Source organism: Ixodes scapularis, unplaced genomic scaffold (assembly GCF_016920785.2).
Source record: "Ixodes scapularis isolate PalLabHiFi unplaced genomic scaffold, ASM1692078v2 PGA_scaffold9__187_contigs__length_104089568, whole genome shotgun sequence".
Classification (NCBI taxonomy): Eukaryota; Metazoa; Arthropoda; class Arachnida; order Ixodida; family Ixodidae; genus Ixodes; species Ixodes scapularis.
In genome coordinates this window covers 45575043-45591263 of record NW_024609884.1, presented here as the reverse complement: position 1 = coordinate 45591263, position 16221 = coordinate 45575043, and the positions used below count along the sequence as shown (strand labels likewise).

The window sequence follows — 16221 nt, the reverse complement described above, 5'->3', positions numbered from 1 at the left end:
CACCGCAACTTACGGAGGCAGCTCAGCGAATGACAATGCCGAAACATAAGTTTAGACCAAAACACGCAGTCTGAGTTGTGACATTAAGCATTGCCAAGCGTCATACTTGCATTGCTTAATGTCAAAACTCAGACTGCGTTTTTTGGTCTAAACATAAGTTTCGGCATCGTCATTCGCTGAGCTGCCTCCGTAAGTCGCGGTGATTGGCTCTCCGAGTGTTTTGCGGGAAAGTAGGCGTACGGGCTTTTTTTACAGTGTAGTACACTGTACCCAAAGGCCAACAAACGCTTTCTGAATCGGAATCCCGAGCATTTGAGCATTTGAAACATGGCGTCCGAGATTGCGTGTCTCCGTACTTTGTTTTATCTTTTCGTACTCGCAAGCCTTCGCTGGCAATGCCCTGCTATCTCGAGTATCGATGAACGTCTCGCCTGCCTGCCTGTACCACTTGGGCTGCACATCGCGGTCGCCTCCCCCCGTGATGCCGGTTTTGCCGTGGGATGGGCTAAGCCTACTGGGATTGGAGAAACGACTGCCCTCAGAGCCCGTTCGGCCCGCTCGCTCCAGCAAGCGCCCGTCACCTTGCTCCTCCTCCTCGCCGGAGACGTTCCTCCCAATCCTGGGCCGCGGCCCACTTGCCCCCGCTGTGACCGGCCGGTCCTCGAGAATGTGGCTGCGCTGCAGTGCGACGGATGCGACTCCTGGCACCATCCCAAGTGTGAGCTGCTGTCAATTAAAGCCTACAGGAGACTCTCCTCTTCGTCCACAGAGTGGTACTGCGGAGTCTGTGCACTCCCACCCCTGGATGACGATCTTTTCGCTCCGGCTCCGAGCAGCCAGCCCGCGGACACCGCTCCCCAGCAGCCCGCCTTGTCGCCGGCTCCGGTCGGCCCTTCACCTGGGAGCTCCCGCATCGCAGTGTGGTTTTCAAACGTCCGTTCAGTGAAAAACAAAACACTTGATTTCCAAGCGTTGGTCGAGGCGGATCCAGACACAGTCTTTGGTCTTTGCGAAACGTGGCTCGACCCGTCTGTCCACGACGGTCAGCTCATCGATACCGCCAGGCACGTCGTCTATAGGAGGGACCGTGCGTCTTATGGTGGTGGTGTATTGATCATGGTGCCCCATCGACTGCCCTGCCGTCGGAGGCGCGACCTGGAGTCAGAGGACCTTGAGGCAGTCTTTGTCGAAGTTAAACATCGGAAGGGCAAGATGTTGCTCTGCTGCGTGTACTGTCCACCTAGCACGCGAGCTGCCTCCTACGATCTCTTGGGGCAATCTCTGGCACATGTTGACGTTTCGGCCTACTCCTGTGTCTGCGTCTTTGGAGATTTTAACGCTCACATAGACTGGTCTGACCTCTCTGCACCTGTCCCGCTGAGCCCGCACGACGATGCTCTCCTTGATGTTATGGAAACGTCTGGTTTTGTTCAGGTGTGCGGTGAACCCTCATACAGGTCGATCACAGGCAAAGCGTCCTTCTTAGATCTCGTGTTTGTGAGCAACCTTCCCCTCATAACTGACTGTTCCATCCAACCGAGCCTGGCTGGGTCCGACCATAACGCAATCCGCTTTTCGAGCCTCTTGACGCTGCCGAAGTCTGGCCATTATTCTAAAATGGTACGGAACTTCTCCAGGATGGACCTACCACACCTGAACAGCCTCCTACATCTCGCACCCTGGAGTCTGGTCCTCGACACTCCATCTGTAGATGAAGCTTACGACATGTGGCTGGACATCATGAGCGCCATTGAGGCAGATTGTGTGCCTTCCAAGCATCTGTCCGGCCGTCGGAGGACCCCCTGGATCTCCAATGATATTATACGCCTCTCCCACAAAAAGAGGAAACTCTTCAGAAAAGCCAAGAAGACAAATCGTCCAGACGTCCTTGCTGCAGCACGAAGAGCACAACGAGACCTGAAAAAGTTGGTGTATACGGCCCACAAGGAGTACCTGTGCGTGGTCGCCGAGAAAGCTGCGCGCTCTCCCAAGCTTTTCTGGGCATACATCAAGAGCCAGCGCAGGTCCTCCTTTGTCCCAGAGTTCGAAAGGGACGGCTCGGTTCTCAGTGACCCTAAAACTATTGCTGAGCTGTTCAGTGACCATTTTTCCTCTGTATGGGCTTCCGACGCTCTCCTAGATGTGCCTCTAGCTCTCGGCACTCCCAGTGCCCAAACATCTGACTGTAATGTACCTACCAGGCCAGTGATCACAGAGGACGACACTAAAGAAGCGCTGCGCTGCCTCAACGCTTCCCAAAGTGCAGGACCTGATGGCGTTCATCCTGCATTCCTACGAGCCTGCTCCACCAGATTATGCCCAGTCCTTACTCGGCTTTTTGGCAACTTCCTCTCGGCGGGAAAGGTGCCACGGCAGTGGAAACATGCCATGGTAACGCCTGTACACAAAGGTGGCAAGGCGCCGACTGACACTGCCTCATCATACCGCCCCATCTCCACGACTTCCGTAGTTTGCAGGACCATGGAGCGTGTAATAAACAGAAAACTGCTTGCTCACTTCGAACAGCATAATCTAATCACTGTGTATCAACATGGTTTTCGGCCCGGTCGGAGCTGCGAGTCGGCCCTGGCTGTTCTCGTCAACACTGCCAGTGAGTACCTGGATGGCCGTACCCCCTCTGCGCTTGTTCAGTTGGACTTCCGGCAGGCATTCGACAGAGTAGACCATAAGATCCTCATATGCAAGCTCCGTGCTTTTGGCGTATGTGGCGAACTCCTCAACTGGTTGACAGACTTTCTATGTGAGCGAACTCAGCGCGTTGTGTTCCGTGGTTCAGTGTCTGATACAGTTGGGGTCTTGTCCGGTGTTCCTCAGGGCAGTGTGCTTGGACCCACACCTTTCAACGTCTACATCAATGACATTGTTACATCCCTGTACTGCAAGCCCCTGCTTTATGCAGATGATGTCACTCTTCTGCACCCGATCTTTAGCCTTGCTCACCAACAGCAGCTCCGACATGACCTTGATGCAGTGTCTGCTTGGTCCTCTGAGAACAGGCTCTCTCTAAATGTTGCCAAGTGCTCGGCTATGGTGATATCCTGCGCCCGGCAACCCCTGGCCCCTCCTAGTCTTTGCCTTGATGGTGTTGCCCTGAGGTGGACATCAAGCGCAAAGCTGTTGGGTGTCACCCTGGACGCCCAGCTACGTTTCTCCGCTCACGTTGGAGAGGTACTTTCGAGGGCGCGTCGGCAGCTCGGATTTTGTCTCCGTGTAACCAAGGGGGCTGGACCCGAGACCTTAAGACATCTCTTCACTGCACTTGTGCTTCCTCAACTTGAGTATTGCTGCCCCATATGGAGCCCCCACCAGGAACACCTTGTAGCGGCACTGGAGAGCGTCCAGCGTCGGGCCGCCTACGCCACCTTGGTTAGGCGGCGCGACACACGCATAGCACGTTACCGGGAAATGCGAACGGCCGATTTACTGCAAGCTGTTGGGTGGAACCCACTTGCCTTACGGCGAGAGGTGGCCTCCCTACGACTGCTGACCAACCTTTTGATTCTGAACTCAAGCCAGTCTGGCGTTGTGCTCCCTTTAAGGAAAAATCGGACCGGTTCATTGCAGCCTATCTTAGCCAGAACTGAGAGGCATCGCCAGTCTTTTGTTGTGAGGACTGTGACGCACTGGCGATCATTGCCACCTAGCTTCACCTTGTGCCCGCCCACGGCACGAGACGAAGTGAAGGACTTCTGCCATAGAGTAACTAGCCATCTCCGTCATTCGCTCACATAGCCTTTGTGCAAGTATCTAATTGTTGTTGTCTTGGTTTTTTTTAAACTTGTATTTGTCAAAAGTATTTTGTTGCTTTTGCTTTGCCCTCCCCCCCCCCCCCCCCCCCCTTTAGTTTGGGTGTTTGCAGACCAACTGGTATGGGCCTTCGGCCTTTCTGCTGTACTCCCGACTCTCCTGAGCCAAATAAATGAAATGAAATGAAATGAAATCCATTTTCTGATATGCTCGCTCTGCCGATTGGCTAAAGAGCATACAGCTTCCATTGCGCTGCACGGAACTATCGAGATGGAGCATAATCGTTATTTTTTTTATACAGTGGGAGGTTAGCCTGCCTGAACATGGCGACATTGTTACCCACTGTAGATGAGAAATTTAGTCGATGCGGTAGAACCGCTAGCCTGGGGTCTTTAACGTGCACCACGCCGTAGTGATGCACGATCGTACGTCGGTACGATGCTCATTGCTCATCCAGATCGACCCTTTCCGAAATTCAGGGCCATCTGGTGGTTCGTAAAACAGTTTACGTTTTGCCATATCAATGGCGGAAATGAACTTGTATCGGCGCCGTCACTTTTGCAAGTCAACGGCACGCGAGGGATTCTTCAGTGTGAGTCTCTCTCGATCACTTACAGTTCGATGGTGACCAAGAACCTGTATTCAGAACAAAGCTCGAACCCACTCAGATGCCTCGGGAAAATTCTATACACCAAAATGCTTTAAAGCCGATTGTGTGCCGCCCGCAGATTGACTGAACCCGAGTTATTAGAGATAAACGCTTACGTAGCTCTTGTGTTTCATTCCTACGTCGCGTCGTACTGACCCCCCGAATGTACAGGCCTCGCATCATCCGCTTAGAAGCATCTTCAACGTCTTCCTTTATGAGTCACTAGAAGGCCGCCATTGGTATGGCACAGATGCCTTTCCACAGATGATGATAGCGGTCAAAGTGGCCAGACTGAATTTCGGAAAGGGTCAGCGCGAGCTTTCGCGACGAAAGTGAAAATACTATGTCAATCGCATTTTCTCCTCAATGACGAAGAGAAAGTAAAAGTAAGGAAGTACTCGTTCAGGAATGATGGTCTGAGCCTGGAGGTAAGCAATGCAGTTTTATTGTCCATGGCAGAGAGGAAAGGTTGAACGTTTGTAAAATAACAATTTAATTGTTTGCTTAACCGAAAATTTGCATCTTAATGTTTACGCTTGTCCGTGTCTACTCGCTTGTGATTGTCCCTTGTGCGCTTGTCCGTGTCTACTCGCTTGTGATTGTCCCTTGTGTCGCGCAAAAAACCTCTAGACTGCATCATGAACCAACTAGGCCAACAACAAGTTTTAATTAATGTTCCCCGCAGTTGTTTTTGAATAGTGTATATAAAGTGGATGTGCCTATTTTATTGAAGTTCTCAACCGGTAGTCAGTAGGAATACGGTAACGTGTTCAGACGGAATGCACACCCTCTGGGTCGTGGCTGCCAAATCTCTGTTTCGTTTATTTTCAGATATGCCACGTTGCATGAATCATTTTTGTCTGCTTCTGTGGAAGGATCTATGCAAATATCAGTTCAGAAGACATGTATTTCTCACACTCGTTGAAATATTTTTTCCTGTTTTGTGCGTGATATTTTTATCATACGGGGACTCTATAGGCAATTTAACGGGTCTTAACAGCAGAAGGGCTATTTATTTTTCCGATGCTTTAACTACGATTGCCGGTAAGTGAAAGCCTTTAATAATACCTCAGGAATTTACAGTAGTCGCTAAAGTCCTTGCCAAAAATTAAATCTAAATAGCGCAGTTTCCGAAAGCTGCACAACCAGTACCGACATATGTTGCGTTGGATTAGGCGTAATAACTTTAAAGAGAAGTCGTATTCCGGTACAAAAAAAGAAAGAAAGAAGCAGTGATTATTATTATTATTATTTTTTTACTTTTTTGGACGAGAGGCCGCAATTATAAATAATATTCTTTTGATATTCACTTTCCATTTTTTACTGCACACTCTGGGCCCACGCGCTTAAGGCGACCTTACGATGTATCAAGCTTAAGGCAAACTTACTAAGTATCAAATTAAGTATAGCTTTTCATAAACGTACAGTACGTGCTGTCCTTGAGTGCGAGCTGGCAGCAAGACTTTTTCGCTGGCACTTAAAAAAAAACACAAAAAAACAGCGATATCCTGATTTGTAGATCCACGTCTGCACAGTGAAAAGGAGAACATAAGATGAGGATGAGGGATATTAAACAGCAATTAAAATTGGGGAGTAAAAAACAAAGAAAACGAAACAAGACAACACAGGTAATCTTTATCGTAATTCTCGACTTCTTAACTAGCACACATGGGTGCCCACTGAGGCTTAAAGCATACGTGTTCGCGTCGAGAATGTTCATCCAGTTGTTCCTGCAGTTTGCGTTGGTTGTGCGAGGATTATTTGTAGACAAGAAATGCTGTAGAGGCGTAAAGTTGGTACAGGCAGCATTTATGTGGGCGCTCACTTAGAAAGAACCATAGGGCTGGATGACGTGTATTCCATAATAGCCGGCTCTTATTCTTAGGTTGCCTGTGAGGAGACAGTATTTTGGCATCAGATATTCGTAATTTTGAAAGAAGGAAATCACTGGCTTAATATTATTGAAAATGAAAACATGCGAGTGGGTTTACATTTTTTATTTTGTTTTTATCCTACTCGGCCGTTCTTTTTATGGCTGATATTTCTTTCCTGGGATGTCCCTAAAGCTGTTGTATTAATTATTAATAAAATATTTCCTTCATGGGGGGGGGGGGGGGGGGGGGACGTAGAAATTGCTTTTGCAATTCGGGGTGTATGTTTAGAAAATCAAATGTGTGGTATTCAGTACTCGCGAAGTCAGCATATCCTGACGCGTATTCAGACCATATCTTAAGTGCTCAAAAAAGCAATGTTCATGTCTGGTAAGAAAAATAAGGAAAGAAAAAAAGAAAATGTAATTCATGGTGACTCCAGTTTATGTGCTATGTCTCTAGTAATCTTCAAAGTCCAAATCAATTAAATTTCAGAAATGCTTCTCAATGTTGCGTCGATCTTCGGCAGTTACTCACCAGAATACCCTGTTCGGAAGGTGAACACGTCCGATTACATTGTACGTAAACACCATTCACTCCTTTGTAAATTTTGAGGCTAACATTCACATCAGTTTGCCTTTAGGAAGCGCTTGAAGATTGGCACGCCTTGGGCATGAACATAAAAAAGTCAAGAAGTGCCGGGAGTTCTTGTTGATCCGCGCATTTAAATTGTGCAGGTTGTGGGCTCTAAGCAAAATAAGGGAGTGAGATTTTCAGGGGCGAAGCTCCTTAAAATCTAGCCTTGTCCGGCGTCCGTGCTCACATCGATTGCCATCCCATCTGTCTTCTTAAAAAAAAGAAAACAAAATGTTTGCGCAGTCGACAGGATTCGAACCTGTGCGGGGAGACCACAATGGATTTCTAGTCCATCGCCTTAACCACTCGACCACGACTGCGGGACGAGTAGGGGGCTCTGAGATGTGGTAGTAACTCAAGAGCTGGGGTTTCTGTCATGGATGAAACGTTGCATGTAGCCGCTCAACGTCTATACAGGAGAGGGCGCTGCGGTCAAATGCGTATATAATCGTGTTAAACTTTGCATGCATTGGCTCAACGTTTATAGACGAAAGGGCACTGCGGTCAAATGCTAAAAAAATCAGTATCATCAGCACCACCAGAGCTTCGCCCCAATCAACGTCATTCACCACGTGGAGATGCGGTCATTTTTTTTTGTTTTTATTGTGACGTGATTATGAATGACCGAATATAAATTTCTAAAGCATCCTTAGTTGTGACATGCTTGTGCCAACAACTATCGTGTTTATTTATTAAAAAAATATTTATGATAGTAATGCGTAAAGGTTTCGGGATGCTATACTTCGTTTTAGCTTCGGTCCGAGCGCGGTCGATGTTATGAGCCGAAGGGCCGATCAAACAGCGAAAGAGGCGCAACGTCATGGCGTGCATTCTGTGGTTGATAGGACCAGCGGGTATTCGCCGTCTTTCTGTGCGTGCTCCTCCGCCGGCTAGTCCTATCAAGCGCAGACAGCACACCATGACGATGCGCGTTTTGCGCGGTTTGATTGGCCTTTCGGCTCATAACATCGGCCGCGCTCGGACCTAAGGTGAAACGAAGTATAGTGCATCCCCCTTTCTTGCGTCAATCACTTCAGACTTTTTCACTATACTTCGTTTCAGCTGAAGTCCAGACGCAGCCGACGCTACGAGCCAATGGGACCAATCAAGCAGACTCAAAAGCGCAAGTCACTGGGCCTTTTTTATTCGTGATTGGTTCAGCGACAATAGAACACGTACAGAAACAGCGAACCACCAACACCGTGGTGGTGAGCTTTTGACACTGTCTTATTGATCCCATCAGCTCGTATAGCGTCGGCATGCGTCTGGATTACTTAAGGTGAAACGAAGCATAACCCTTCAACCTCCAGTGTAATCCACTTACGGTGTTTAGATGTCTCGAGCCTGGTAATTGTCAAGTCAGGCTACGGGAGTCTTTCCACAGGCACTAACTGAGCCACCAGGGGTGCCAGAAGTGCCTTCTCAGCAGAGCCGTGTATTGGGAGAGTTTGGCCAACAGGCGGAGCAAAGGCCACCGCCAGCGCCGAATATTCCCCCCGCGCTTAGAGCGTAAACTAAATTTGTGACACAGCGTCGACCAATCAGGAGACCGCGACGTCAGAATATTGCAAACGACATTCAAAGCGTGAAATAGAGGCGTTCAATCTCGGCCTCTCTGCTCCATTTTACAAATGTCGGCAGTGAAGACAAAGATACAGGCGCGTAAACCTAGCTGAGCAAAAACGCTTTTGTTTGTACGAGAACTCGTGCATAGGAGCCACTTTCCAAAGCCACGCGCTCGTGCCCATGCCTTTCTCTGCACTGCTAATGTTGGCTTGTTAGAACAGCGTCCTGTGACTGGCAGAAACAAAACAGTGCAAAGGGTGGGGCGCGCGAGCGTCTGGAGACGCGGTGTCCCGCTCGGCTCGTGCGCTGGCTTTGGCAGTGCTTTCTTTCACCGTCTCAGCTGAGACGCTGTTTCTAGCAAGTTGGCCCTGGTTTGGAGCGCACGTTCGTTTATTCTACACTTGAATATTGGCGTGACGAAAACCTCGCACGCACAAAGTTTTCAGTCACTGAGAGTTACACCTTTTAACTCTAGCGACGCTAAAACGGCTTGAATTAGTCGTGTCACAAATTTAGAGCTCACGACCGCCGCTAGGGGCTGTTTCGCGGCCTGTGGTTGGCCCCGAGATGCTCGCCTATTGAAACCAATGTATGGCCAAACTCTCTCGATAAACGGCTCTGCTTCTCAGCAAAGCCGTATATGTAGAGTTTGGTTATTGATTGGCAAGAATAGGGTCAAAATTATGGCACGTCATTGACCGAAATTGTTTCAATGACCTTGGATGCGATGATTGACAGCTCTTGTGACCAACCACCAGCTACATATATTCCCCTAACGGAGGAAATGAGCTTAACAAATACCCTCCGATCACAATTTCTAGGTAAGGATGCATTCAAGTACTTCGTTTCAGCACGGGAGAGTTGAAATTTGCTACTACTCTTCGTAACTGAAAGGGCAACGCACGTGACATTGTCGTCACTGCAACATTCAGAGCGCGCTCAATCATTCTTTTGATTGCTAGGCAGACAATTGTATTTGCATATGTGCATACTTACACATTGTTTTGACACGAAGGCCACACCTAGAGACTCTTTACACTTCCATTATTTAAAATAGGTTGTGGGACGCAAGGAGAGTCTATTGTCATTCACAATAATGAATCGGGAGTGCCACCTTCGGAGGAACTGCTGTTCGCCCAGTGACTAGAGTTCCTTTTAAAGGTGGTCCGCAGCTTGCTCTCGCAATGTTCTAAGCATCGGAAAAAGGGCCCTGTGACGGCGGTGTTGCACAACTGCTCTATTTCGGTACTCCCATAGCACTTGCCGGACTAGTGCTACCAAAATTCTTGTAAAGCGGTTGCGCGTTCGCCGCTGTGCGTGTCCCCCTCAGCACCTTGCACTTCGTACAAGGTGCCGAGGGGGACAACTCCAGCAACACAAAGTGACTCACCAATCCGCAACACGGGAGTCTCTTGAACACATATGTCGAGGGGTTCTCGAGTTATCCGTCGGTGCATCGCGACCACCGAAGCATAGTGCGGCATTGGACTCTGCGCCGCAGGGCACAAGTTACCAAGCCCACACGGCACACATGTGCGGTGTACGTGGACTAACCAGTAGAGGATAAGAGGGCGCACCACATAATCTACATCATTAAAGAGATCCAAAACTCACCTTAGGGCGTGCAGCCGTGTACACTTAGAACGAACAACATGGGCGATAAGGGGAAACCTTGTCGCACACCCCGCGTGACGGGAAAAGGTGCAGTAAGGCAACTGTTAACTTAAAGTTCGCTTGACAAGCCTCCATACTGGCGCCAAAGAAGTTCCACAAAGGAGGGAGAGAAACCAAAACATCCTGAAACTCTGTAAAGATAACTGTACTTATCCAGGTCAAAGGTTCTCGCCTGATCAAGTGACACACAAAAAAACCCGCATATCTGCCATGACGTAGCATACGCGAAAACATGTCGCGTCAGTGACAGGGAAGAAAAAATTGTGCGTCCTGGGACACTGCAAGTTTGAAAAAGGACTGATTATGAAGAGAAATATATCGTGGAGTCTTTTACTTAAAAGGGAGGAAAAAACTTTGTAATCCGCGTTCAGTGACGTTATATATGCCTCCACACCCAAGGTTATGACAAAAAATCGAAGCTTTTTGGCGTCAAATTAATTCATCCCTGTTTAAAAGAATCGGACACAAAACCAGATGCAAGAAACGTCTTGATAACTTTCTCCAGTGCATCACCGAGGACCTTCCATAATTTGGAATAAAATTAAGTCGGCAGGCCGCCCGGGCCTGGTGCGGAGCCGGTCTTCAAAGAACGCAGTGTTCTAGACCTCCTGTCGCCGGACGCAACGTGTTTCATTCATCTCGCGAGGGACGGCTGGAAGATCCTTGCAAAACTGCCGCGCGACAGAGAAAAGGTGACGCGTATTGCTCTCTTCCCTCGTGGCGTACAGCTGGACAAAATAGTCCCTGAAGACGGCCTCGATGTCCTCCTGCCGAGAGGATTCATGGCCGCCCGAAAGAGTAACCCCCGGTACCCGTGTTGGGGCCCCACCTCTCGTCCCCGACGCGCGGAGGTACCGCAGCACCTCCGGGTTGAACACAGGTCTACCCCTCGAAAACTTGACACCGGTGGTTCGCAAATTCAGCCCGAGTAGGCGGCTGTAGTTAGCGCTGAGTTCAGCAATGCAGTACTCCCGCATGAACAGTGTGTCTGAACCGCCCAGCTGCACAATGAACATTCGCTGAATAACATCATTCAGCTGTGCAGTTTGCGTCACATTACGGCGCTTGCCAGCCGAAAGCTAGCAGGGACCTCCAGAGCGCTTTCAAGCCGCCTCATTGTGTGGCGTCAAAGGGCTGCAGAGACAGTCTCGGCTGTACTGCCGCGCAGCTCAGCTACAGCCGCGGCCTCTTGTAAGAGGCACATTTCCATGCGCCACAAGGTGCTCCGACCAGACTGAAGCTTCGGAACGACCAGTGTCGCAGTAAGTGCGTGGTGGCCTGAAATGTATACCGCGCGTCCGAAGTGAGAGGCAAGATCTTGGCAACGGGATATACCACCGATGGAAAGTCAAGTGGGAAGTAGGCTATATATATATGTATATATGTATGCGGATATAATGCCATGGCTAGCCCACGTGTACCCAAAATCATTGGGAGGTCTGTCCTGCCAAGCGTCCCTCAGCCGAAAATCAGGAATGGGGCGCTCGACCTCCCTCACATTCCACGCAGACCGACGCCGCCCCTGACCCTGCACGTTCAGTGCCCGAGTCCGTCACACAGTTAAAATCGCCCAGCAGAAAAAAGGGTTGCTGATCGAAAAGGTAGGCGTCTAATGTCCGAGGAAAAAACAAATTGAAAGCGCGGCTCGTGGGGGCGCGTACACACTTATCGCGTGAACCCCGATGACTGCCTAAATTAAAATCAAACACGATGACACGGCCCTCAAGGTCGAAAGTACAAAAACTTTCCGCCAGGCACTGGTGGAAAATGATAGCGCCCACACCGTGAAACCCGGTAAACTATACGAAACAAAACAACAACAAAACAACACAAGAGACCGCAAACCGCGATTTGAATGCTTCTACATCGCGAGCATAACAAAAAGTAGTTTCTTGAATAAAAAGTAAATCGCAGCCCAAGCTCCCGGCAAAATGAAAAACTCCCCGCTGCTTGTCTTCGTAACGAAAGCCCTGAACATTTGAAGATAAAATGCAAAGGGCCATAAGTAGATAGCAGAAAAAACAAGACATGCGATAATTACAGGAAAAAGAAAATACTAGCAAAGACTGACGCTACGGGGAGAGGCTTCCGACGATCGGACGTTTCCCTGCCCTGCGAACCTTCTTCGGGCCCGGCGCTCGTGCAGACCCACGACCGGATGCGTCCGAGTCCGTCGCAGTGGCCAAAGTCCTCTTGACGTCCCAGCGGTCGAAGGCAGAGGTGCCGTCGCTGTCGTCACTAGACTTTGACGCGCCCATGCTCTTTGTGGATAGCGCGATGGCATCGAGGGTGTCGAGGGAAATCCGTCTTTCCATACCGGGGTCGCTGCTCGATGACGTCTTCTCGCTGGCGGCTGTCGACTCCGGGCTTGCCGGCGACTCGTCCGGCGGCACCCTTGGCACAGCTTCGTCGATGACCAGCGAACCTGTAGACTCACTTTCTGAAGTGTCGTCGTTGCTGGCTGTTGCGGTCTCAGGGTCAGTTGGAGCGTCCTGCCAGTCGATCTTCAGGGCGCGTCGCACTCACTTGCTTGTGAGGTGCGGCTGACTGGGCGTCGGGTTCGGGGGCGTTGCCCGCTGCACCGGCGGACGCTGTGGCGTCTGTCGAAGGCTAACGAGGGTTCGTTCAGTGGACTGGTAGCTCGGGTCACTGCCGAGTAACTTCAGGGCAGCGTGCAGTCGGACGTGGCATGGCTGTGACCACACCGCCTGCACGAAGAGCTGCAGCCCTCGGTGCCGTGACCGAAGACGCCACACCGGTTGCAACGGGGCACACGGCATGTCGCCCCTAAGTGACCCTCTTGGCCGCAGCGGGAACACACCCGCTCCATTCCCCTGGACTCGCACATTACGCGGTGGCCCGCGACGTGGACGAAGTTGGGTACCGCCTTCACCACCTCCATGCGGAGGACCCTCGTGCCGGTGGACAGGTGGGACGGCCCTTGTAGGTCAGGTGGGAAATGCTGAGAATCTTGCCGTACACACTGAGCGCAGCCTGGCGGGCGTCGTCCGGGACATACGATGGAAGAAGGAATACCGACACAGATTATACGCGGGCCCACCTGTTCCAGCAGGACCGCGACGTTGTTTAGCAGCTGGCTGCCCTGCTCTACAAGCATATCAGCTGCTTCAGTAGAACTTGCGGCAGCACGAAGGTTGCTGCCTCCATGGTGCTGTAGGTGAGACAGACCTTTTCGCCGACGATGGCGTATATAGAGCGGGGATGATTTGAGTGATGTACCGGTTAATTTAATATATTTTGCTTCCGAGAACTCGGGCGACGACGCCTTTCGACCATTTTTTGCCGTTCCTGTGGTCTCTTGCCCAGACCTGGTCGTACTGATGTAGGTGTCGTTCTTTAGAGTTGAGCGAGGCGTGCTGCTTCGTCTGTTTTGATCGCACGACATCCGTTATTGACAGCCCAAGAAGTTCGACCCTTGTGCGAAATTCTTCTCCTGTCATCATTTTGGCACGTGTTGAGCCAATTGTCATGTGCGGGGTCGTCCGGTATGCCACCAAGAAGTTATGGCATGCCTCTTCCATGCTCAGCCCCGGCTTCAGGCTTGCGTTGACAGATTTTTTCAATGTTCTCATGAAGGTTTCTGCCGCCCCGTTCGTTGCGGGATGGTTTGGGGTGAGAATGACAGCTGCACTCCGTTCCTTGTTATTAAATCCCGGAATTCGCTTGGTCGAAATTGCGGGCCATTGTCTGTCACAATCCTTTTTGGAAGTCCACATGTTGCAAAGAAAGTTATAAACACTGTTATGGTGGCTGCCGAAGTTGTCGAGGTCATGGTCACTACCTGGGACCATTTCGCTTATGCATCAATGACAGGGGCGGATGCAGGAATTTCCTGAGAAGGGGGGGGGGGGGGGGGTCAGGTGTTGGTCAGCGTACCATATATTTAGGAACCCCCTCCCCCTCTTCTTCGTTTTACGCCCTAAATTTTACACATGCAGAAATCAAGAGGGGGTTCAGGACATCCGCCCCCCCCCCCTTTTTTTTTAAATCCGCCCCTGATCAATGATCAGCAAGAAATTCCCTCAATAAAGGGTCCTGCGAAGTCTGCATGCAGGCGTTGCCATTTCTTTCTTGGGTATTCCCACGGGCGTATTGTCGCGGAGATGAAGATACTGTTATTAACGAAACAACTGTTTATTTATCCGATATAGACAAGTTACTCTTTTAAATCAATTTGAACATTATATAATTTGAGATTAAACATTTTGGAGGTACTACTCCTAACCTAAGAAAACTTTCCCTGCCGTCCTCCTCGATCACACCTTCAGCGGGTGCCCCGAACACGGTTAAACTCGAGAAACAAGGATTCACACAAAGGCGGGCAAGCGGAACTCCTCCACAGCCGTAAGGGGTCGCAAGTTGGCGAGTTAGCGGGCGGAAGACTCCACAGCCAAAGGGGATCAGCCGTGCAGGTTGGCCTCCAGAGGCAGGGTGATGTTCACTGCATGGTGTACGGGCTCTGACCTTTTTGCAGACTTCTAGCAGCTGCTTATATTGGGTTTAGTAGCATTCTGTAGCTACTTAGGCAACCAATCACAAAAAGGTTTTCTTAGAGCTCGGAGCCCAAAGCAAATAGGAACATCCCAAAAACATGCGCAAACACAAGACAGAACACATTCCGAACGAAGCTCACAAGAGCATCTATAAACAATACAAAGCCCAATCGTAGACAGAGAGGTTATACATGGAGCAATCCAACTCCGAAGTAGAGATCCTAAAAGCAGACATCCACAAAACAAGACATCTCCGACGCGGGGTTCTATAAAGTGTTACAGCGTTCAGGTTCGCGTCCATTTGGGGCCCCCGACTCCGGTAGAATCTTTGAGACGTGCCGTGGAGTCGAACGAACTTTCGAAGAAGGTAAAAACAAAATAAAGCTACACTCAAAAAAAAAAAAAAAAAAAAATCCCGTGCTCTTATTTTTCCGCACAACACTCGGAGAGCCAATCACCGGAACTTACGGAGGCAGCTAAGCGAATGACGATGCCGAAACATATGTTTAGACCAAAAAACGCAGTCTGAGTTGTGACATTACGCAATTCAAGCGTGACGTTCGTTTTTTGGTCTAAGCATATGTTTTGGCATCGTCATTGGCTAAGCTGTCTCCTTAGATTGTGGTGATTGGCTCTCCGAGTGTTGTGCGGGAAAGAAGACGCAGGGGTTTTTTTAGAGTGTAGACTAAACACTCGCGCGAGAAAAACTTCGCGACAGTATGATAACTTTGGGTGCCTCTTTGTTCACTTCCTGGCATGGCCGACAACTTCAGAGCATTGTTTCTATGTCATGATCCAAAAACGGCCACCGCACGTGCCAGTCCCTTCATCTTCGTCATACCCGCAGGACCTTGTTGCAAATTGTTCAAAACGTGTTTTCGCTACCTCGAGGGTGCGATGACCATAATTCCGATCTCTGATTGAACTCTTCGATTTTCCCGATGCAAGACATTCTTTAACTTTGAAATGGGGCGTCAATCAACATTACCGCTGTCTCCTTTGTTCCTATGTCGTTCAGTTATTTATGTCCGTCTTTGTTGCGTGGAAGCCATCCTCGTCGCCACTGTGATGTACCGGTTAATTTGGGATAATAGAAGGATATATTTAGTTAACTGTTTAGGTTACAATAGGGTGATGTCGTGGTGTTACGAGAAGCGTCTTTTCTGGTCTGCGACCAGAAAAGTCTGTTGCTTCCCGTCGTCCCGTGCTTCTCCGTGGATCTCCGCCCTGGTCTCCCCTCCCGGTGTCTCCGGTTGCATCCGCCGTTGTTTGGGATCAAAAGGTCGTGTTTGCTATACACGGCAAACACGCACGTAATACACAGCAATCTGGTTGACAGGTACCTCGAACGGGGCCGAGAACTTGAAGGACTGGGCCTTTGACGTAGTAGGCGCCATCTTGACGGACGGTGGGGGTGGGGGCCCCGGTGACACGCGCGACCGTTGATGACGAGGGCCACAGGGAGGGAACGCTCGCTATGCAGACGGGAACCGCAAAGAATGCCGCGGCCACGACGGTGTGGACGGTAAAAACTGTGGATTCG

At 50.0% G+C, this 16221-nt stretch overlaps 1 protein-coding gene across 1 annotated transcript; it reads left to right on the top strand.

Moving 5' to 3' along the window:
- The first annotated feature begins 3048 nt into the window (after positions 1 to 3048).
- Positions 3049 to 3780, top strand: LOC120847924. Its single transcript, XM_040219857.3, has one exon. The coding sequence runs from the start codon at positions 3049 to 3051 to the stop codon at positions 3751 to 3753; it is 705 nt and encodes a 234-aa protein (XP_040075791.1). The 3' UTR covers positions 3754 to 3780.
- Positions 3781 to 16221: the final 12441 nt, after the last annotated feature.

Excerpts from the sequence above, each read along its gene's own strand:
- LOC120847924 (XM_040219857.3), top strand. The coding sequence starts at position 3,049 with ATGGTGATATCCTGCGCCCGGCAACCCCTGGCCCCTCCTAGTCTTTGC.